The 23,370-nt window shown below is 36.7% G+C and overlaps 1 protein-coding gene across 12 annotated transcripts in view; it reads right to left on the reverse strand.

Annotated features, from left to right (window-relative positions):
• Positions 1 to 23,370, reverse strand: part of MYOF (myoferlin) — a 70,433-nt gene that overhangs the window by 24,584 nt on the left and 22,479 nt on the right. For 6 of the 12 annotated variants that reach the window (XR_002439231.1, XR_002439232.1, XM_021398216.1 and 3 more), the window contains exons 6-26: positions 21,706 to 21,869; positions 21,057 to 21,185; positions 19,946 to 20,008; positions 19,810 to 19,860; positions 18,242 to 18,272; positions 17,879 to 17,994; positions 16,525 to 16,651; positions 15,688 to 15,791; positions 14,692 to 14,760; positions 14,532 to 14,575; positions 13,591 to 13,673; positions 11,499 to 11,543; positions 9,688 to 9,812; positions 9,167 to 9,283; positions 6,987 to 7,164; positions 6,068 to 6,192; positions 5,481 to 5,587; positions 3,274 to 3,466; positions 2,069 to 2,224; positions 1,525 to 1,656; positions 1 to 164 (exon numbers count right to left, since the gene is read on the reverse strand). Coding sequence is in view for 10 of the 12 variants with exons in the window: in XM_021398216.1 (XP_021253891.1) it covers positions 1 to 164; positions 1,525 to 1,656; positions 2,069 to 2,224; positions 3,274 to 3,466; positions 5,481 to 5,587; positions 6,068 to 6,192; positions 6,987 to 7,164; positions 9,167 to 9,283; positions 9,688 to 9,812; positions 11,499 to 11,543; positions 13,591 to 13,673; positions 14,532 to 14,575; positions 14,692 to 14,760; positions 15,688 to 15,791; positions 16,525 to 16,651; positions 17,879 to 17,994; positions 18,242 to 18,272; positions 19,810 to 19,860; positions 19,946 to 20,008; positions 21,057 to 21,185; positions 21,706 to 21,869 (2,323 nt within the window). In the remaining 2 variants the exon portion in view is untranslated. The remainder of the gene's footprint in view (positions 165 to 1,524; positions 1,657 to 2,068; positions 2,225 to 3,273; positions 3,467 to 5,480; positions 5,588 to 6,067; positions 6,193 to 6,986; positions 7,165 to 9,166; positions 9,284 to 9,687; positions 9,813 to 11,498; positions 11,544 to 13,590; positions 13,674 to 14,531; positions 14,576 to 14,691; positions 14,761 to 15,687; positions 15,792 to 16,524; positions 16,652 to 17,878; positions 17,995 to 18,241; positions 18,273 to 19,809; positions 19,861 to 19,945; positions 20,009 to 21,056; positions 21,186 to 21,705; positions 21,870 to 23,370) is intronic. The other 6 variants (XM_021398218.1, XM_021398225.1, XM_021398221.1 and 3 more) reach the window with 3 other exon arrangements.

Genomic DNA, 23,370 nt, shown 5'->3' on the forward strand with positions numbered 1-23,370 from the left:
CTTCTTTCAGGATCAACCATCCATTCTCCTTCCCACTCCCAGCCTTTTGGGGGTAGAAAATACTCTCTTTTCAGTTTGATTTTTCCTGTGACATCAGAAAACTTGTGGCGACCAACAAGTCCTGAGGTACCCCACTTTCCAAAAAGAAGAGCCTGATTTTCATACTGTTTGAGAAGAAAGAATAGAACAGTACTTTAGGAACAATGAAAAGATTTCAGGAGAAAAAAAAAGTTTCATTTAACAGTTACAATTGAAGCATTCTACTATTTACTTAATTTATTTGAAATTAAACATTTCCTTCCTATGTTGCCTTACACTGTCATCATTAATTTCTTCCTTTTTCTCCTGTGCTGCCTTGTAAATGTAAACAATGATTCCACTGCTAAATGACACTGTAGTCTACAGTCAAATTCCCTCCAAGCTAAGGGTCTGTTAAATAAAATACCTATACATTATTTGAACAAGAGTTTCTCCCATTCCCTAAATGCATGATCCTCTCATTCCATACATCTCAAATCTCCTCCTATTTATACTCTCTTATTTTGTAACATGTATAATAATTGGTCTTATGGAAGCTACTGGGGAAACAATTCTGATGTCAGCACAGCTTATATACTATTTCCCTTTCTGTTAATGGGATTAGTCCTAGTTTATGATGTTCTGTTCTTATTGCTATGACATTGTTGGAGTGCCGTATGAAGAGGAAAAAAACCCAAGATATTCCATAGTCTCATAAACCTCTACATTAAACAAATAATGGCTTTGAAAATCCACTGACTATTTTAAGCTACTTAACATAGCACTACAATTAGTATTTTAGGCATAGGTGCAATGATGACACAAACCTCTGTAAAAATGCCATTTCCTCAACTGTTATAGTGGATTACGTGCAGCATTAAGTATGCAAACTAGGCAGAGAAAAGACGCTTACAGCTTATCATTATCATAGAAAATCTCTATTATATGTTGTGGGACTACTTGAAGTATTTTTCTTTCAAATTCTTTTGCTTTTACCATTGACATGTTACAATATAGTCCTTTGTCAGTGAAATCTACTGGTTTTGACCAGTTTTTCCCTGTAGCAGTTAATTTTTGGCAAGTTTTCTGCTCCTACAAAAGAACCATTATTAAACAAAACCACTTGTATCCATGCATCATTTGTAAAGAAGTGAAGAATCAATTAAAAAATATATTTGTATGCCAAAACATTACGTTCTAGAACTCAATCTTAATTACAATGATAAAAATCTAAAACAAGTGTTTTGAAATCACTGGAATTATCCAGATTTTCACCCGAATAACCAGTTCAGAATCTGTTCTGCTGAAATTTATCTGGTAGGCACAATAGACTCAATTATTAATTGCCTTTAATGTGGTCTACTTTTTTCAGCACTTTTTTCAGTATAATGTATACTACTCTCCCTTTTTGACAGGCATGTAAAACAATTTCAGAGGAACTCAAATTGCATAGAATTCCTAACATTCACATCCAAGTTTAATGCAAGAAAGCAACGAGGGACATACCATTTCTGCAAAAACACTGAATGTTCCCTCTGCAAAGCTGTTGAACTTCTTTTCAACTGCACTGAGCCCAAGCCAAATGTTAACTCGCAACTCCACAGGCATTTTGACATCTTTCATCTTGTCCTGTGGGTACTGACACACACAAACATAAGGATATTCTTTGTTATGTCATACAGGTGTTTTAGCTTTCAGCACAGTCTAAACAATAACACACAAATGAGTAATAATACATGATTCATAGCTTCCTGCATGGCATTTCTGCAAAAGGAGCTAATAAAACAGTTCAGGAAGGAGATATTCTTTAAATGGTACCTGCCCTGGGCATGTAAAAACCAAACACAGTAACCATTTGTATAATCCCTGCTTCTGTATATCCTCTCCCAAGTTTAATCCAGTAATGTGTTCTTAATTATCACAATAACTTAAAGTTCACGTGGATGTTTGTGTTTCTTGTCAGGAGAGTCTGACAATGTTCCATGCACACTTAAGAAAGCATCACGGTTTAGGGAGTTAAAGTTTAAGGACTTTGAGAAAAAAAATATACCTTTAAGAAGATTGTTTGTGTCTTTCCACAGTATTTACCAGATGATTTAGGGCTTGTGGTGGAATACAGCACTTGGTGTGCAGGAACACGAGCATAAGCCAGCCTTTTCTCGCCTCGGATCATCCATATGATTACATCAGGCATACTGTTTTGTGGCTGTTCATTATTTGCAGGGCAAAGAATGTCAAAGGTGGTAATTAATAGAAGGTTAAAAGAACCTAATGCTAGATAACAGAAACATAAATTGACCTAATGCTTAGGCAACAGCAATATAAATCTATTATTGTCAAAGGATTTATCAGTTACGAATCAATAATAAGCATGAATTTATGATAAATGGAGGAAATTGATTTACCTTACAAATAATGCAATATACAGTTGTGAAACAATCATTAAAAATACCATAAAAACTGCTAGAAAACAATGTTTTGTTAAAAAGATTTTGTTCCTACATCTTTTGCAATTTTATCTAGAAATGCATTGTATCCCAATTCATTTACAGTGCAGTGACAGATCCCAGTTGCTATAGCTTTCGATTGATACAGTGCACATTGCAATGCTTGCACGTTAAGAGTGAATCATCATAAGACTTTTACAAGACATAAACAGCCTCCCATTTTTTTTCAGCTTTGTCCATACTTCTGTACACTAGCTGCAAGTCTTTCAAATGAAGTGCTGGTTTTTAAAAAAGTTTTTCAAAGTAGAAGTGACAAAGGGAAAATAGGCACTTCTACAATGTCATGAAAACCAATCATGAAAGAGCATAACCCAGGTGAAAACTCAAGACATTGGTGAAAATAAAAAAAAAAACAAACAAAACAACACAACTGTAAGAAGTTAGTTACTATGGCTAATGACGTGCAGAAGTACTACATATACCCTGTAGTCCCTGAACCTGCAGAATGACTTGCAGATCTGGAAGAAAATAAAGGAAAAAAGATTGCTGCTTTGAAGAGATAAAGAGCATGTTCTAATTCTACAAGGTTATTTCTCAACATACATTCTCAGTGAAATTGGATAACAAGCTAGAACAATACATTTAAGTAAATCCTAATTACAGAGAGGCACATGTTTATTCTCATGACATCTAAAACTACTCTTCTAAATAGAGTGGATATTGCTTGATCAGCAATGAACATTATACCACTTTGGGTTAGACAGCTACTTCTGAACCAACTGAATCACTGATATGGTGTGGGACTAACCTCTTCACTCAGTTGCATTAATTTATCCAACCAATCTTCAATTTCTGTCAAAGTGGTTTTCACATCAGTAGCTTCATTTCTCATCCTTGTTGCTGCTTCTCCAATCTGTCTGAGAGACCTTAGGCGCAGTTTTTCTATCTGAGTGTCAAGGACTGTAATATTAGATTTGCCTTCTATGAGGGGAAATGGTTTACTGAAAAATAGAATTATTAGCGTGGTTAACAATCTAAGTGAATTTTATTTAGCCATACACTAAATGAGTACATGCATACAGTGGCAAAACACTGAGTGCTACCGCTTTCTGTAATTGAAAGCCACCAGAATAGTACTACAGCATCCATTTCTACAGACATTTCCTGCTGACCAAGTGTTTACAGTAAATTGGAGAAAGCTGTGCTTATGTAAGAAGCACCAATATAAAATAGACGGATGTGCTTTCATGTAATTGCTGCTAACCAAATCAAGCAAAATCCATTCCCTAAGTATGCAGATCAGAAATATTGTCTCAGAATGTACACCTCAAAGATAAAAATCAGCACTTCAGACCAAGATTAGGTTCCTTTCCTTCACTGAAACCATCAGTTCTCAGAAATTCAATATACAAATACAGCCTGTCACTATGAGTATAAGAGCTATCTAACTCTCTGGCAACAAAACTTGGAAAATCTCTAAAAGAAATCTGTAACACAGAACTTTAGTGACAGCAGAGGGCAGGGTAACTATTTAACAGAAGCAAGCAATATTTTAGCAGTGCAAAAGAACTCAGGAAAAGAAGTGGCTTTTTTGAGGTGTTGGTTTGGGGAAAAGGTAGCTTTTCAAAGATCCATGATTAAATTTCTTCAGTAGCGTTCATTAAAAAGTCTTTAATGTGACACTTAAAAAGAAAATTCCAGAGACACTGTGAAGTTTAGAAAGATGGACTCTTCTCTGACCTAGTTTTAATAATAAGTCATGCGTTTCTAAGGACTTTGACTCTGCAAAGCCTTACCACTGACTATTGCACCTATAGCTATCGTTAGTTCTACTAATCTGAATGCAAATGCTGCCTGTCCAGGGTACAAGAACTTACACTTGGTTCAAACATACCAAATCCGAACTTCCAGAAAGTCATCACATTTTAGGTTTAAACGGTGCTCTGAAAACTCTCAAACTCCTTTTTGTGAAAACTTTATCATAGCAGAGAAAACTGTTCTATGAATTCAACCCACGATATTTGCCTTTGACAAAGGTTTTGTGAGTTTCCTGAAAATACATCAGAGGGCACTGTATCCTATAAACAACAGGAAGCTAATGCGGTTGGTATGTCTAAGTGCTCCTGCTATTTAATAAAACAAGTTTGAATAGCAGTGCAGATGTGTCAGATGATGGATTGTTATCACCAATACAAAGCTTAAAGTTTCTATACTCTCCAGATGGCCCCACGTGACAATAGTTTTGCTTTCCTAAAGCATGTCAGTTCTTTCTCTGCTTTCTTCTGTACGATAGTAGGTTTATATTTTGAGATAAGTTATCTACCATACAATTATTTTATAACATAAAATGATATTCACTGTGTTTGCTTTTTCCTCTGTTCACTTCTACTTTGGCTCTAGAGCTTAATGAATTAGTTCTTCTATAACTGCATATTTTCTGTTATTTACTCTAATGAATAATAACTGTTCTCTTATTTTCCATCTCCCTTCCTCATCCCCTTCTGTTAATGCCTCTTTCTCATACAATTCTTTCCTCATTATTTAGAATTTGTTTTCCTTCAAAACCTTAAGTGCTGACTCCCATTGTGTTTTCTGGACACATTACAGATATACTGACTAAAAGGTCACTCAAAAATATTATCTTTATGGCCCTTAAGCTCTAAACAGCTAAAGAAGCTTTATCTTCTTAAAGTGGTAGAAAGGCAGCAGAGATTCACAATTTCACATTTGGAAAGCAGTTCTGCCTTGGTCCCCCCTCCCCAAGAGATGCTGCTTTATTACTATCATTGACTAAGATAACAGAGAATTATAAACCTAGATGGATGACTGCACTGGCAATTATCTGTGTTGTTTTACTGCTTTCAGAAACTTATAGAATTCCAGTTTTCAAGTCAGTTCATATGGGCAATGAGTTTTATAGTCTTTAGAATTTGTTCTCTGACTCAGTAAAGGCAACAAAGAAGATTACAAGCAGGCCTAGAACGATAAGGCAAGAGATAAAAAAGATTCTTTTACCTTATATCGTCTGTAAGTTCGTCAATCAGCTTCAGCCACATCTCAGCTAATCTGTTTTCAGAAATTTTAGCCTGCATTCCTGATTTTAAGTTGGTTAAGTTGGATTGCTGAGGAATTTAGAAGGATTTGCATTTAGAAACTTAAATTGCAATATTATAGTCAATATGACTTTCAATACTTTATTTTGATCTTATTTTAAAGCCGGAATCAAAAAAGACTAAGATATTCAAACTCGATTCAAATTTAATAAGACTCTTTACATGTTCCTTCACATTGCATTTTATTACTTCATCACGTTGCACCTAACTTCAAGGCAAGTACAGTTCTACAAACTCAACACGCTCCCAAATGAAGAGGACCCTTCCATCCTGCGGGAATTCCCTGCAGATTCAAGCAGCACTGGGCCTTTTCAGAATACAAATCTAAGATTATCAGTGCCATTTCTCACACTGTTCTATGTTTAGCTTTGAACAGGAGAGAAGGATAAAAATTACGTTCCATAATTTGCTCAAAAAATCACTTTTCATTACACATCCAAGAAAAGAGACAGACAGATCAACAAAAAAGAAAGCTCTTAAGTAACTTACCAGTCTTTCAGCCATGTTCAGGATTACATTCACAGGGTCCAACCTATGACTTATGTCCTCCCAAAAAGAAGTCAGTGTTACCACTGGCTTTGTGTTTGCCCATGGCAGGTAGTAATAATAATTACCTGGTGTGAAACATCTGTATGTTAGACTTAGAATTCATGGCACAGATATGTACTGCACAAGTTGCTCTGTTCACTTCAGTTATGAACTATCATTCAAAAAGTACACACAAGCTAGCCCCACTTAAAGGATTTCTATTTTTCAGCCTCTATAGCATCTGTTGGATGGTAAAACTTGACCTCAAACTGTATCATGATCAAGTGGATTTTTTTCCAATAATCTATTAACACATTCATTGTTCTAACCAGTTATTAATTAATGTAAAACATTGTGAGAATTAATGTGTTTCTCTGAAATAAAATATTCAAATAATCATTTTCCCTGATCTTTTAATACACAGAGAAAATAACTCCTACTTTTTGCATTTAATAACTAAATTTATAGCCAAAACATATTTTTCTGTGATATTAGTAACTTGTTTTCTTCTAGGCTGCCAGACCCTCAGTTAAAAAAGTTCCTATTATCTTTGAAAGCAGAATGTTCTGATGGTGTTTTCCCTTCTTAATCCCTAGCATTCAGATACTTGTAAAACCCTGTGATTGCTTTTTCCTACCAATTTTCCTGTGTACATCTAGTACACAGAGATCTCACTGAATTCTGCAAAAATTTCTTTTAAAGCCTCAGCAGGCTTTTCAGCCTACTTTTTATCAAAGACCATGAAAAAACCGTATTATTTTCTGTTCATTTTCCAGTAATTTTTAGTGGAGTAAGGGCTGTCATTCCAAAGCTATAAATATCCTGCACGCTCAAAGGATAATTTTACGTGATCTCATCCCAATACCAGCAGCACCCTTACCGTCAAAAACAGCACGACTGTACTGAGTTGTCGATGCCAAAGGTTTACAGGTGGTATCAAACTTGTTGCCATAGTTACCGATGCTAACTTCAAACTGGATAGGCTCACCAGTGTCTTGCAGCATGGTAGCAGAATGAAAGACAGCAGCCAAGCAGAACTTTCGTCTGCGCTGGTACTTCTACAACAAGAACATTTTTAGTTCTGTTGAAGTAATTGTAAGCTAGGAACCACAATTAAAGAAAACAGTACCTTTTGCTCAATGGAAGCAATGATTTTAATATTTTTTGCATATTTCTGAGATGTACAAAAAAACAGATGTGTGTCATAAGTTATTGCACTTGAGAGTATAAAAATGATATAATATCATAGAAAGGCTTATGTTGGAAGGGACTTAAAGATTATTGCACCCCAATCCGTCTGCTGTGGGCAGGGTCATTGCCCAGGGCCCCATCCAACCTGGCCTTGAACACCTCCAGGGATGGGACATCCATAGATTTTCTGGGCAACCTGTTCCAGTGCCTCACCACTCTGAGTACAGAATTTCCACCTAACATCTAACCTAAATCTCCCCTCCTTTAGTTTAAAGCCATTCCCCGTTGTTCTATCACTATTGGATTGTGTAAAAAGCTGGTCACCCTTCTGCTTTAAGTACCAGAAGGCTGCACTTAGGTCTCTCTGATGCCTTCTCTTCTCCAGCTAAACAAGCTCAGCTCCCTCAACCTTTTTTCGTATAGCAGGTGCTCCAGCCCTTTGATAATCTTCATGGCCCTCCTCTGGACCCACTCCAACAGCTCTGCATACTTCTTGTGCTGGGACACAGTACTCCAGATGCAGCCTCACAAAGGCAGAGTGGAGGGGGACTATCACCTCCTTTCTTGCTGCCACCTCTTTTGAAGCAGCCCAGGATACAGTTGGCCCTCTGGGCTGCAAGCACACACTGCTTGCTCACATCCAGCTTTTCACTCACCAGGACCCCCAAAAATCCTTCTCCTCAGGGCTGCTCTCAATGAGTTCTCCTCCCAGTCTGTACTCACGTCTGGGATTGTCTCGACCCAACTGCAATTAGGTTCACGTGGGTCCACTTCTCAAGCCCATCCAAGTTCCTCTGGATGGCATCCCTTCCTTCCATTGTATCAACTGTATTGTATCACTCAGCTTGGTGTCCTCAGCAAACTTGCTGAGAGTGCACTTGATCCCATCACCTATGTCACTGATAAATATGTTAAAGAGCACCAGTCCCAAGATGTACACCTGGAGGATACAACTCATGACTGTCTTCCACCTGGACATGGAGCTGTTGACTGCAACCCCATGGCTGCAACTATCCAACCAATTCTTTAACCACTGAATAGTCCAGCTTTCAAATCCATATTTCTTCAATTTAGAGATAAGGATGTGGTGCAGGACCATGTCCAAAGGCCATGCACAAATCCAGACTTCAAAGCGGCCTGGTGATTTCGGGGCAGACAGGGACATCCCTTGGGTGGCCTTGAGCACCAGGAGCAAGGTCTGCTGACAAGAGCCCTTTACACACACACCTCCATACACACCTTGTCCATTGAAGACAGGGTAGATCTGCCCTTCTTCACTGCCCCTCACCCACCCACACATGCCTTCAGCATGGGACAGACACAAGCCTTGGCTGTCTCTTCCCTTAATGGGTTGTGAATGGCTCCCAGCCTTGCCTTCAGGAGGCAGACACAGGGTCTCCTGCCGTGGTGACGCTTCCTGTTTCTGCTACTACGCAGGCTGCTTAAGAAGCCCTTGCCCAAGCTGCAAGGCTCCTGGGAGGAGCTTAGGCACCGGGCTAGTGGGGCATAGGATGATTCTCAAGTGCCTGATAAGGACAGCCCAGATGCTTGCAGGGCATGGGCTGGATGAGCCAGCCCCCAAGCTGGGAGTGCAGGGCAGGGAGCAGTGTCCTCACCCCCGCTCCAGCCAAGGGCCCCTGCCCAGATGGGCTCTCCTCCAGGCCCCTCTTGAGGGGTCCCAGCTCAGGTCAACAGCAGGGTGGGCATACACGAGGGTCTGACATTTCTGTAGCCATGCTATAAATAAGCATCTCTTAATTCTAATATTCAACTCAATAACTTCAATTTTAATAAGTTAGATCACCCTCCAGAAAAAAACCGACAAGGCAAACCTCCATTACCAACAGTGAGAGTAAAACAAGAACTTACCTCAACAACCAGTATGTCATCATTAGGAATCATGTCTAACTTTTTATTAACAGGTTTGCTTTCAAGCACTGTAGATAGTTCAACCAGAATTCTTCCTCTATAAGCAACTCCTTCTCCCTGTAACAGAATGACAGATTTAATCCAATTTTACATTCTTCTCCTGAAGTAACATAATCTTTCTTTGCCTGTACATGCTTATGGCATCACTGAAGTGTTCTTAAAACTTCTGAGGTATGCATGTGCATATTTGAACAAATGAAAAAAGCTGTTGGAACTAATTATTAATATAGAAGTGAGAAATAAATGCATACTTAAGAAACCAAAGAGGTAAGAAATACAACTGCATGAAGAGATACAGGTAGTGAAAAATCACTAAAAACTTAAAATAATGTAAGAAGACACAATCAGAAAAAAAAGCAAAAGGAGTATAATGTGAAAAAAAATTTAAAGTGAGTTAATAAATTGATTACATCTGATTGTGTTTAATCCTTTTATAAAAAAGGATCAATAAAGAAACTGACCTTTCCAAAATTTAATTCATCATATGGATCTGGGAATCCTGTGTATTCTCTTGGACTTCCGTAGAAATTTAAGTAACAAGGCCCAAACGTTGGTAAAAAGCCAACTTCTGTTTCTCCGGTGTTAACTAATAGGCAAACATCACCATTGTATCTTTATTAGTTATCATTCAGAGACAGAAAAACAATCACCATTACTTTCAAACCCAACAGAACAAATGTTAGATATTAGTTAGGTATTAGTTATTAGTGAATTAGGAACACTTCATTAGCTGGGTATACACTATGAATTCAAAGTAACTATATCACTGACTGTATTTGTTCCTAAATTCCTCTTTCATTGTACATACTTACTGTATACTGCTTCATGCAGAAAAAAAAAAAAAACAACACAAAAAACCCACAGAATAAACATAACTTCTGTCCAACTCCAAATACTAGATTTTCATTAATGTGAATACACTCATGTGTTAATGGAAAAACAACTTTTCTACAAAGAAATGGAACATATGTGCATTCATTTAAATGCACAGGTCATTACTGTTCTGGCTAAACAGACACAATAAAAATGCACACCATACCACAAAAACCTAGAATTTAGCAGAATTAATCTCATTCTTCTAATTGTGGTACAATTTTTCTGTGATTGTACTTCATGGTAAAAGACTAATGCAGACTCTAATAATAACTGCTACCAATTACAATGACAGTAAGCTCCAATTTATACACTAATTTCCCACCACATCTACGAAAAATACTGCACAGTTATGAGAGAACAGGAAAGATTCTACATTTTTTTTCTTGCTTTATCCAAACTTCTGTCTTTGATCAAATGATCCCCGTGTAAAAAAGATCAGAATCCGGTTCTTAACCTGGCAGCATAAATCACTTCGAATGATCTGCAGTACAATGAATTACACATTTATCACAGGAAAATGTAGTTGAGATAAGATAGTGGAAAAGAAAGGGTTATGCCTTCTTTGACTTTGCCACAGTGACTAATGAGTGACACAAATGAATAAAAATTAATGTCACGTTTTGACTTCATTTCCTGTCAATGCAAAGTAGTTTAAAATCTCAAAATATAAAATAAAGGATCCAGACATAAGATACTGCAAATCCAAATCTTTTAACCCTCCACCCTCTTCATTGTTGCTGTGTATTTTTTTTTTAATAAAACATTTAGAAGGCTGATGATCCCGTGCTACAGAAAGCAATTTCAAAAAGCTATTTCAGCCTTCAATTTAGTATTACTTTATTAAGAAAGAAAAAAAGTAAACTAAGTATTTTGGTGCAGGAATGTGTGTGTTACCTTTCAGCTGCACTCCAACTGTATTTATTTGTCATTACATAAATATTTACACGAAGTCTTTCAGAACAGTCAGAAAGAGCCATCTCTCCAGCTTTTCACAGAATCAGATTTCATTTTTCAAACTTCATACATCTAGCTAAGGATAAGCAATGCATGCGCTGTTTTATGCAGTTACTTGCTACTATAAGGCTCAGCAGCTGCCAACCTAGTTTTGACTTCATAAGTATGTTAAAAATCGCAATCCATTGTTAGAGCACTTTGTAACTGAAGCAATTGCATACTCAGCTTTAAAACACAGCTTGAAGCATCAGCCAAACAGAAATATTTTCAAACCAGTTCCAGTGCCAAAACTGTTCTATACAGTTAGCAATTTTGATAATCTATAATTATAATGGCGAATTCTTTGAGAGAATTTTTAAAATATGTATATATGTTTAAGATGATGGGTTTTCTTAGGCAATACTTCTCAGTTTGGGCAATGGAAGTAAAATCAGTAACTGACCTAAGCCTTCATATGATGAAGACCCAGTTCCCGAAGATGAAAACTCTACATTATAAAAAGAGAATATGTTACATGACAGGAGACAATAGCATTTTAAAAACATACATCAAAAAGCAATCTGCTTTAAAAATGTAGTTGAAAGCATGAGAAAAAAACAAGTTCACGTGCGCTAGAATTTTGCTTCCTGATTATAATACGAAGGTGTTACTTTTCTTGTACGAATTCCACAGGAAAAGGAGTTTCTCAGTCATTTAGAAGCCAGAACAGGCTTCAATCCTGGCACTGAGCTCCTGGAATATAATCTGAGTTTTTACATGGAACTGGTTCATTGCAGAGTCAGTACTCCAGCAGACAGAGAATCCAAGTAACATTTTCTCAGTTACCCAGCACCTAAATGAGGCACTCACGGCTCATAAGTGAGCTCTGACTCAGCAGTAGTTCAGGTTACATGCTTGTGTGGGTAGTACAAGTGATTGTTCCAGAGCTGGAATTTCCCGAACAGCCCAGCCCTTCTGTCTTTGGTTTCTCCTTGCCTTCCTAACCTTTGCTTTTGGCTCTGGTTGCATGTGGGACATAAGAAAGTAAAGTTGTACTTTCAAAAGCAGTAGTTTTAAGAGGACCGGATACTAAGCGTGATGTTATGTGACTAGCAATACAATTCCATCTGATATTTAAATATCTGCTCAAGTCATGCAAGGCTGGAGACACGCATTTTGTTTATAAACTCCTGACATAGCTACTCGCTCAAGGACAAACTGGGCTGCTTTCTGACAAGCAGTACACATCATACAGGTTCGTAAACACAAGAGGAAAAAAAAAAAATCAGTAATTTAGATTCTTATTGCAGAAGTGGTTTTCAGTCACTGTCCTACAAATTAATAAACAACATATTAATAAAGGTTAAGCGTGTTTAACCATGAGCTTTAAAATTATGTATGGACACCCAGTATACCACACTATGTTCATAAAAAGACAAAACATTTTTTCAGGCAAAATAACACAGAATCCTTGTCATGGAACTGCCTCAATTATATGAAAGATCCTGCTAGGAAAAGATGGAATTATAGATGTAGATGACAAGGATATTATTTGTAAAACATTCACAATATTATATTAGAACAGAAAGAGAAAATGCATTATTTAGTATTTCCCAAAAATCTGTGCACAAAACTGCTTATCATACCATTAAGAGGAGTTTTATTACAAATATATTGTCTAATGGAGTCAATGTTATGAACTTCATATCCTGCCTAACAACATTTGCTTTCTTGCAGCTAGTCAGTTTTGCCTTTCAATTTTTATGAAGTTACAAATCCAGTCACGTAAACTGACTGAAGCATGCAAGTTAATGATGTGCAATCACAGTACTGCAGGCATTCAATTAATTCACTGAAGCTATTAATATAAGGGTTGCTAAAGAGTCATGTGGAGCTCTTAAGCAATGAGTTACAGTGCCAGTTTCTATAAAGCTGCTGATCAAAGCAGTGACTGATCAAAATTCCTCTCAGCATCTGAAAGCAGTATATAGAAAAGAAGCAGGTGGTTCTAGATCATTCCTGTATGCTAACTACTCAGGAATAGTCTCCTGTTTTTACATTGTCTTCCCAACCAAAGAAGAGATTGATTTATAAGGTGGCAAAAGAAATCTTGTCCATTAGTACCCAATGAAGTAGTGACTATGAAACACTGACTCCAGGTTGTTCTTAAGTTAAATATCTTAGCAAATTTACTTATCTCACTAATGGCATATTGTGAGATTACATCATTTTTGGAATTTGGGAAAGGACTTACAAAATTTAATTGACTCATTAACTGTATATATATATATATTAATAAATATCTATAATATTTAATAAACACAACACTGAATTTTGAGTTACTGCTATTTTGATGATGATGTGGTTTAAACATTAATACTCTGAAAAGTCCCACTGCCTGTTTTCTGTGAGCGTTGTTTTGAAATCTCTGGAAACAGATAATCTTGTAGCCACAGAAATGAGGAGCTGTATGAAAATATGCTTTCTTAAGAGCACTGATGCTTGCTGCTCCTCCAAAGAGAAGACAGTATGTTACATACTGTTGATTTATTTACCTTCAACTTCCCCTCCAGAAGAAGCAATTTTTGAGAGACTTAAATAAGTTGTTCCTACTACATCATTTTTGGTAAGACGATCCCTACAAAAAGAAGGAGGAAAAGTTTAATTAAAACTTTATGTTGGCCATCCTATGCAGAAGCAAGATACAGGTGGTTAAAATGCACTCCAAGACAGAGTGCACAGGTATGACATTTGTTTCATATGGAATGTTTTATTATTATTAGCAGAAGGTAATGACTGGTTACAAAAATGGCATGTACCATGAGGAAGTCATGTAAAAAACTGAAAGACTGCTTAAAAAAAATAGAATTTTAGTAACCAACTTAGAAGCTCTGCTGAAAATAATCATTTGTATTTCTTAGATACAGTCAGAAATTTGTAGTAGAGCAAAATTTGCAAATGAGATCTCTGTGAGATTTTCTCCTCTCCAGAACTATGCTTAGTAAGTGTATACAGGCATACAGATAGAATAGTAACTGTAGCATACTAGGATTTGAACAACCTAAACACTAAGCATGCTTAATATTTGAATTCAACAATACATGAATTAATAGGGAAGACAGTATTGATATGTGCAGGACAAACATTTGTGGAAGCAGTCATTCAAGTTTTATCTGAAAATGCAATGAAATTCAAACATTTTTAAAAATACTAATGAACTAGTTAGTGGACACAAAACTAGGGAAGAAAAAAGACAAACACAAGTATTACAAACATTGTTCTTCACTATCGGCTAAATAACAATAGTGTTCATTGCTCACTGCACAAAACTAACAATATGCTAATCAAGCTTTTTGTAAAGAAACCATATTATTAAAGATACTTATGCATTTGCTTAAGCACTCTTGTAGATTGAGACTAGCAGTATCTGACAGCTAAAGAACCAGACTTCACACAATATAATTTATGTTGTCCAGCGCTTTAAGTCGTAACTCACCAGTCAACAACTGCAAGCTTTATTTTCTCACACATTGAGGGAAACTGAAAAAAAAGCAATGATAATAAAATAACCCATTAATTATTTCAACTCTCTAATCTTAATACTTTGGGTTCCAAAAGAACGTCTGTTTTCTAAATAAACAAGAAAAAAAACTGACCTTGACTTGAAGGTAAACAATTTGGTTCCACTCTGGATTAGCATTTTTCTCAATTATGTTTGTGCAAACCTGAAAAAAAAAAACCCACAAAAATTATATAGGACAAAGATAAAAAAGACAAAAAAGCATATACTAGCTATGATTTTGGATCAATCATATTCTACTCAGAGAGAAGGGGTAGTAGTTAATGATGAATACTGAGGATCTTATGCTGCAATAAACCAGTTGTTTTCAATTCATAAACATTGCTAAACTGACTTGCATAGGTAAACCTAATGACTATTGGAGGGAAAAGAAAAATTTGAAATAGTGTTTAAACCTGAGGCTGGAATTACCTTAAGGGGAAAAAAGTTCGTTATTTCCACTAGCTATAATGAATGTGCTTTCACACTAATAATACTGATCTCCTACCACTGCAAAGAAACATGACAAAGGAATGACCCAATTTCAGCTTACTTTATGCAGATTTCAGGATAGATGAAGAATATACTTTTTGGGAGAGCCTATATTGTTTGTTGGTAATGTCTACTGAAGATCTCCTCTGTTTACTGAGAGTGGTAACCTGATTATATTAGCATAATAAAGGACTGACATTTTTCCTCTTGAAGACTGGATAGCTATGAATGTAGGCTATGCAATTGGGCTTCAGCTCAAATTTGGTATTCTGAGGAACGTATTAGTCATAAAATGTACAAATGACATTAACCTGACCAGAAAAATCTGCACAACCAGTTACAAAAAAAGCAGTCAGGAACCAGTAGATAAGCAATCTGGTACACATCAGTTCCTAGCCTTTAGTCATACATTCTTTTTATTAGTCATCAGCTTTACACCCATTCTACTATATGTAGATTGTCCTTGTTATAGCAGGTGAACTTCAGCGCCAATGCTTTTTCATTTCCATAATTTCGGTAAGCTTAAAAATGTATATTGGCATATAAATTCTCCCTCAGGACTGTGACTAAAATGCAGTGACTCAGATATTTACTAAATTACCTTTTTTCCAGCAAAAGAAACTTCTACAAAGGGATCTACCAGGTTTTTCTTGTCTGCTTCTCCTCCAAATATTTCCTTGACAGTCTGTGCAAAAGCATCATCCACTGGAGAGAGTATTCAAAACAAATTAAAGTCTATACTTTTTTTTCTTCAATTTTAAACTTGCCATAACATTCCCACTAAAATCAACCAATTTATAGATCAAGGTGTGGTGAAGTCTAATCTGATGAACAAAGTTGTGAAGAGTAAACATATACTGGTGAAAGGAGAGAGGTTTTGGTGAAATTTCAAGAATATAAACTCCTGAAACACTATAAAGAGTGCTCATGTGCTCCTGAATTGAGAGTCATAGTTGTATTTGAAATGTTTTACTCAAGTACCTGTTGACATGGTCACCTGCCACAGGCAGTGGGGAGAAATCATGCTATGAAGGGATAAAATTGGCACATGCACTGCATACTCAAAAAATCGATGTTCGTAGAACATTCTATATACCTGCAGATCAACTGTACTTGAATGTTAACTACATGCATCTAATTTCTGTGAGTGGAAGAAGGCTAATGAACCACTTCTTGAAGCCCACTCAGCAACAGATGAACATCGCTCATCTAGTGGGTAACATTAAGAATTAAGTAGACTCACTGAGCGTTACCAAAGGGCTGAAATAGGCTACTTAAGCCACTGCAGAATTATTGGCTCCAACAGCTATGTTTTATGTTCATGAACAGCTTACATAGCTAGCTGTGTCTGAGCAGCTAGCATAGGTACTTCTATTGTGTTAAATTTTCTAATGTGTAATCAAATACACCAATAGGCACGTAGTAAGAATCTATGTACTTTGTGGAATGTCCTCAGCTCTGTAGATTTTGAGAAGAAACGTGACCCATCGAAGTGCAGTTCCAGCTGGTAGTAACAGATTGCTCTCCACATCATCGCTTTCATTATCTCTTTCCCTTTTTTCAACCTGTTGGGAGATACATTGGTACACAGCAGTTGGTATGTAAGAAAGACCGAGATTAACATACAGGTTTTAGGCAATTAGTTAAACCGGTGCTGCAGTACACTTCAGGTAGAAAACTGTTGTCAGTTTCATTATAAAGAATGAAATTTTATTGTATTATCAATCCATAAAAAATAATTTTACTTAAACTATTTTATTTTGATTTTCATCTCTATCGTGATCACACTTTTAAAACCATCCTCATCTGATGCTCATTAGTGTACTCAAAATGCCAATGTTGTGCAGTTTTCATATCCATCTTGAGATTAATATGGTGGTACGGCATCGTATAACAACTAGCTAATGTGTACAATTCTGATATAATTTACCAGAACTTACTGCTTTAAAAGTAAACAAGCTATCAAAAACTTCACCACAAATAACTACAAATATCATTGTTATATCAAGAAGCATTAAGACAGCACAATCATTCCATGATTCTATAATATGGAACAAGTAGGAGATACTCCATGATTCCAGGGACCATATTATCTTTAATTAAGTAGGAGCAGAATGTAAAAATCTCAGGCAGGGGTAACAGCAGAATTGAAACTACAGACAATGTTCAAGAGTGAACAAAAGTCACACAGAGGAGAGAGTCTACTTTTACGTTGACAGGACAGCAGACTGTAAAGGACTGAATTTTTAAAAGTAGTAGCTACTTTTAACTATAATATGCTTTCCCATACATCAAATTAACTAACCCGTAACTATTGCTGGGCCTGATTTTCACCAAGCAAGTATTTGGAGCTTTCTGGTACTCAGGTTTCTCTGCAGGCTCATCTACATTATGCAACAGTTGAGACATTCCTGAGTTAGTCATGCAACTGACACCAATATGCTGCTCAGCCTGATTACCTATGCTAAGTAGAATTACATATTAGCTTTCATGCGACTCCAGGCTAGCAAACTTCTGCTTCTTCCAGGACATGAAGAAATATCTACAAATGGTCGATCAGCATAGCCAGAGTTTGTCCAGAGACTGCTTAATTGGAGAGGATAACACTTCAAGTTAGTCACTTAGTACCGGATGCCCTTGAAACAATTTGTAAATATTTCCTTACTTTTACATACTGCTCACAGAAGGAATTATACAGAACTCATGAAGTGTGAGGGGGAACATGAATACATATCCATGAATGAGGTGGAGGGAGTAGAAGAAAAGCAGAGAAGCATACAAATCAAACTTACTGGTGGCTCATCTCCAGTTCCCAGGACAAACATGCTGACTTTCATATAGCCTTTAGCTCCTGAACTTGTATCCTCGGGATCACTCAGCAAAAGCCATTTTCTCATGACTGCATGGCCTAAAATAAAACAAACAAAATCCACCTAATAATAACCATTTTTTAAATGTCTTTGATACCAAAACTAATATCCAAATTTTAGGTGCTTGTTCTTCATCTTGAAAGCACTGAAAGGAATTACATGCTGTTGGATTTTTTTTTTTAATACTTTAAGCAGCAATTTCAATTTACTTAAGAAACTGTAATGAAAATATTTCAATTCCAAGTTTCAAGCTAGGAAAGAAGATATGAAGTAGCTGTTACTTACCAGGTTCATCATAGACATAGCCAATGTCAATCTGCAATCAAAACAAAGACATCACATCTGAAGTAATAGATCTGAAGCAAAATGGCTGGGGAAACTCCTCTAAAGTTTTTCCACAAGTTTGTCACAAACAGGATAAAAGTTTACATAGACTATTCTTGGGAGGAAAAAAGAAAATGCCTTACATTGACAAAAGAGGAATTTTTAATAGATACAGAATCCAAGAAAAAAACCACTGTAAAAGATGCATAGAGTCTAACAGAGGTGGTTACTTCCTTTTTTCCTGGGATCTGCAGTTTTTCTATTCATCAGAGACATAAGATGGAGCTAGCTTACTGCTTCTTGAATTTCCATGTTTTCCCTTAATTTTACATTCATAAAGGCTTTTTAGAACTGTTTTGTTCCTATTTCCTGCTGAATATCTCATCCTTCAGTTGCAGAAATTAAACTTGTTTTTCTAATTAATAATTTCATTTTTCTTTTATAAAAGGTGAGCAATATTTTCCCCACTAGGTGAAACCTGGACAAGATTGCACATATAGCACTACTGTATTAATTGTATCAGATTTCAAACATGTTCATGAAGGTTAAGTTATGCTTTCTCATGGCAATTGGGGCCAGTATTTCTCACAGGTCTGAAAAAAAGTCCTTTTGTAGAGAGAGTTTCTTCTGTAGGGGTTCCTCCTGAAGTGTGTGCAGGAACAGAAAGCATCTGAATCACATGCTGTCATCTGCCTATTTTTCTTAGTGAATGAACAATCAGAGTAACATGTCACTGTCTGAATCACTAGAAATTATAGAGAAACTAAGCAGCAAGGAGCAAAAGCTACCAGACTTGTGGCAGACCTGCTTCATATAAAGAGCACTTTTCCACACGTATCTGATCTAAAGATGTACTGAATTTTTACAGTACAAAATAAGCAAATGAAAGACAATCAACACTGATATTGGAAATGTTATAATAGGGAATTGGAGCAAACATTACAACTATCATGTGAATGCTTTGTTTGTACTGCTTTAGGAATACCTTCAACAGTGCAGATGTCTACCTCCCAATATTGACTGAAATGCATACCGATAAAACCAATCACGCTATTATTATTATAACCACAGAAGTTACCTTAGGAGACTTTTTGTGATCTCTTTTGCTTAAGCTTCTGATCAAGTGAACACCTTTCTGCATCATTTCAGAACCTGAATCTTTATGGCGTCATACACATCACCATTTTTCTCGTCTAATAACATTATTTCCTCATACCCAATAATCACCCTGTTACTTTTTGAGTAAAGCATTTACCGTTTGGAAAATAAGTTTTTTCTCTTGGATGCCAAGTGAGAGAGCTTGCTATATAAAGCAGGCACAATGTTCTTTTAACAATAATCTACTCAAATAAGAAAAGCAATTGCTAGTGGTTAGAGCAAATGGTCTCTAGCATAACAATCAAGACATCACTAGGTAATTCTCTGGCACCATGCTAAAGCAGTATAAATTTAAATGCTTAAAACAAAGACTTTAATAATTTCTCATTTTCTTCAATTTGGTCAAGATACTGAAGATGTTTCACACCCACCTTAAATTCTCCCATTAGACAGTCTGCTCGCAGGGAGTAAGAATCATATACCTATAAAGACAGACATGAATCAGGAATGCTTCTAATTATGACAGAGAAATGGCCAGAGAATCCCATATTCACTGCTTTTTCTTACCCGAATGCTAATTGTTTCATCAAACAACTCTAAAGGAGTCATGTGGACATTGTAGAAAAATATCTGTTAAGGTAAAAACAAACAAAAAAAACTGTCTCAAAACGGCAAACACATAATTCTTTGAGAAGAAAATCTGAAAACAAGACTTTAGGAGGCTTATGAAGCCTAACCTGTTATCATACTTTCAGTCTGCCTCTGTTTTGAAAACATTATATGATTATTTACTGCAGAAGTAAAAACGGAACTCGGTAAATAAACTTAGTACAAAACAGAAGACAAAGTCAAGACTTCCACCCAGAATGCAGTAGGTATAGTTGTGTTGGAAACTTTCAGCACTGCCTTTGCTGTGCACTTCATATTTTCCTCAGGGGAACATATTCTGCAATTGTAAAGGTTATTTGTTCTCCAGGACATTCAGTCCTGATCTAGTCATCTTTGTAATAGCTGTCAAAAAGGTCTTGTGTAGTGTTCACGGTGATAATGATTTTTATGATTTGCGTCTTTGAATTTCAAGACTTACAGTAACAAATCTGAGAGTTGGACAGCGTGAAGATAAATAAACTACTTACTAGCTTATCTGCTCTGTTTACAGTATATGCTTTACTAGGTTTGGTGTTTGAGCCCAGTCATACTTCAATTAGTACTCTATTCAACAAGAAATAAGGGTACACAAACACAGTCCCTCCTCTATATACTGACTACAAATTGATTAAGTTAAGGTGCAGGTGATTTTCTCACTCTTTTTTTTTTTTAGCCAATATGAGTGAAACATCTATAGGTTTACACAATCACCTTTGTGCCCTTTAAACTGCTGTGAATTCTATTCTGCCATTTCCATATGTTTCAGGTAGAAATCTATCTCGACAGAGAAATCTAGCTGTGCATTTACAAATTATATATAGTGAAGCAGTGGCATTTCCAGATTCTGCGTGGCAGTCTTAGTAAACCAAAGCACTGCACTGAAAGCTCAGCTGCAGACACCATAGAGCACTACAGTAATTTTTTTTTCCCAGCAATTTTATAGCCTGCACACAACTATTCAAAGCCCGTATTATATCACATGGACAATGGCATGAAAGAATAGGTTCCGCATGTGTCTTACAACACCCACTTCATCAAAATAAGGGTTGTTTCCTCTTTTGATTCTCGTTCGATGTGTCTGACCACAAACATGAACTTTGACGACTGGTTTTATGTTATTTCCAGGTAACTGACGACCTTCGATAACTCTAACACGAATCTGAATAAAGAAATAGACATAAATAATCAAACGTTTGTATTAACACGTTCCCTAAGGTTTCTATTATCCTGCAATTTCTCAATACACCATTAAAAAATTAACCAAACCTCAAGTAGCTGGTAGAGATGGATAGTCTTTTCAAACTTAATTATGACAGCAAGTATAACTTCACTTGAATTTTACAAGACAAACTGGAGATAAGCTTTTCAGCATGGGTTTGTTTTTTTTTTTTAAACTTGCTTTCACTACTTATTTTTAAAGCTGATAGTGTAGCTTGGTATCTTCCAACTATATAGTAAATAAGATTCACCTATTTTTCAGTCAGCTCTTCAAAGCTGGACATCTCCGTAACAATATGAAAAATATTTTGGAATTTAATTTTAGGCTTTTAAAGGCTTTTAAATTTAGAGGTTAATTGTCTTCACAGTGCATTAGCTTTGAATGATCTGACATTAAATTATACTCAAGATAATGCGAATGTCAGAAAAAGGCAACATGCAGTATTTAATAAATCTATTACCTGAAAATCCTGTGGTTTGTTAGAAAGGATTCTGCGTGTTTTCTTTCCTTTGGTGATGCGCCTAGCTAGCTGGGCTTCCCTTGTGCCACTTGGAACTGTTGGTGTGATGCCAGCAACAGCACCATCCAGGACATCTTCACAATCTCCATCATCTTCTCCATCTGCTACAGTTAAAAAACAGCACAGATGATAAACAAATAGTACAGCTTGATGTACTACTGTTGAAGTTTCAGTAATAAGAATCTGATACACGTGAATAATATTGAAATTGTATTATCTCATTTACATCCTAGCCAAGGTAACCACAGATCTGTCCTTCTTTGGGTGCAGATTATCTAAGACAATTAGAATCATAGAATCATTTGAGTTGAAAGGGACCCTTAAAAGTCAGCTAGTCCAACTTCCCTGCAATGAACAGGGACATCTACAGCTAGATCAGGTTGCCCAGAGCCCTGTTCAGCCTGACCTTGACTGTCTCCAGGGACAAGGCATCCATCACCTCTGTGGGCAACCTGCACCAGTGCCTCAGCACCCTTAGTGTAAAAAAATGTCTTCCTTACATCCAATCTAGATCTCTCATTTAGTTTGAAACCATTTCCCCTTGACCTATCACAACAGACCCCACTAAAGAGTCTGCCTTTAGCCTCCCTTCAGATATTGAAAGGCTGCTCTCAGGTCTCCCTGAAGCCTTCTCCAGGCCGAACAGCCAATTCTTCCAGTCTGTCCTTGCAGAAGAGGTGTTTCATCCCTCGAATCATTTTTGTGGCCCTGCTCTGGATGCACTCCAACAGATCCATGTTTCTCCTGTACTGAGGACTCCACGTGTGTATGCATTACATCTCATGAGGTCTCACCAGCACAGAGCAGATGGGCAGGATCACCTCCCTCACCCTGCTGACCATGCTTCTCTTGATGCAGCCAAGGATACAGTTCACATTCTGGGCCATGAGGGCAGAATGCTGGCTTGTGTTCAGCTTGCCATCCACCAGTTGAAGCTATTTTTCCTAGCAGCAAGACTAGGCTGTAGCATAGCATTGGTTTTTACTTCAGCATCTTGAAAATATGAATCCATTTATGAGTTATTGAAGGGAGATACTGCCATCTGAAGTAAAACTTTGAATCCATCTCCACAGCATGTAACTGTAGAATAAGGGGAAGTTTCTTAAAAAGCCTCTTTAAAGAGGGCTCTGAAATCACAGTATCTTTGTGGAACACAGTTCTACAACCCCATGACATTACAATACTGAATCATACAGTGAAATTCCAGTATTGCGAAACAGGATCTATAAACATCTAGACCACAAAAGTGTCATTCCCTTGTGTTTTAAGCTTCTTTTCTTAAATGAAGGACAGTGAATGTGGTAAAACCTACAGGAAGAGCATGCTGTGTGTATGGTAGTTAGCATTAACAGAATGTTTGTTAAATTCATGAGTTAGTTTACACTGATCACTTTGCGTAATTAATTCCTCAGTGATCCTTGTAAGAGATGTCTAAAATCACAATTGACATATATTTTGTAACTGGAAGCCTCCATCTCCTTAACAACTTTCAGAATCCATCTGCCCTAGTGGATACATGCAACTTGATTAAACACTCTGACTTAGCACTTCATTTTTAACTTCTGAATCAGAACTGCAGCAATCACAACTCATTTCACTTAATGG

This window comes from Numida meleagris, chromosome 5 (assembly GCF_002078875.1).
Source record: "Numida meleagris isolate 19003 breed g44 Domestic line chromosome 5, NumMel1.0, whole genome shotgun sequence".
NCBI lineage: Eukaryota > Metazoa > Chordata > Aves > Galliformes > Numididae > Numida > Numida meleagris.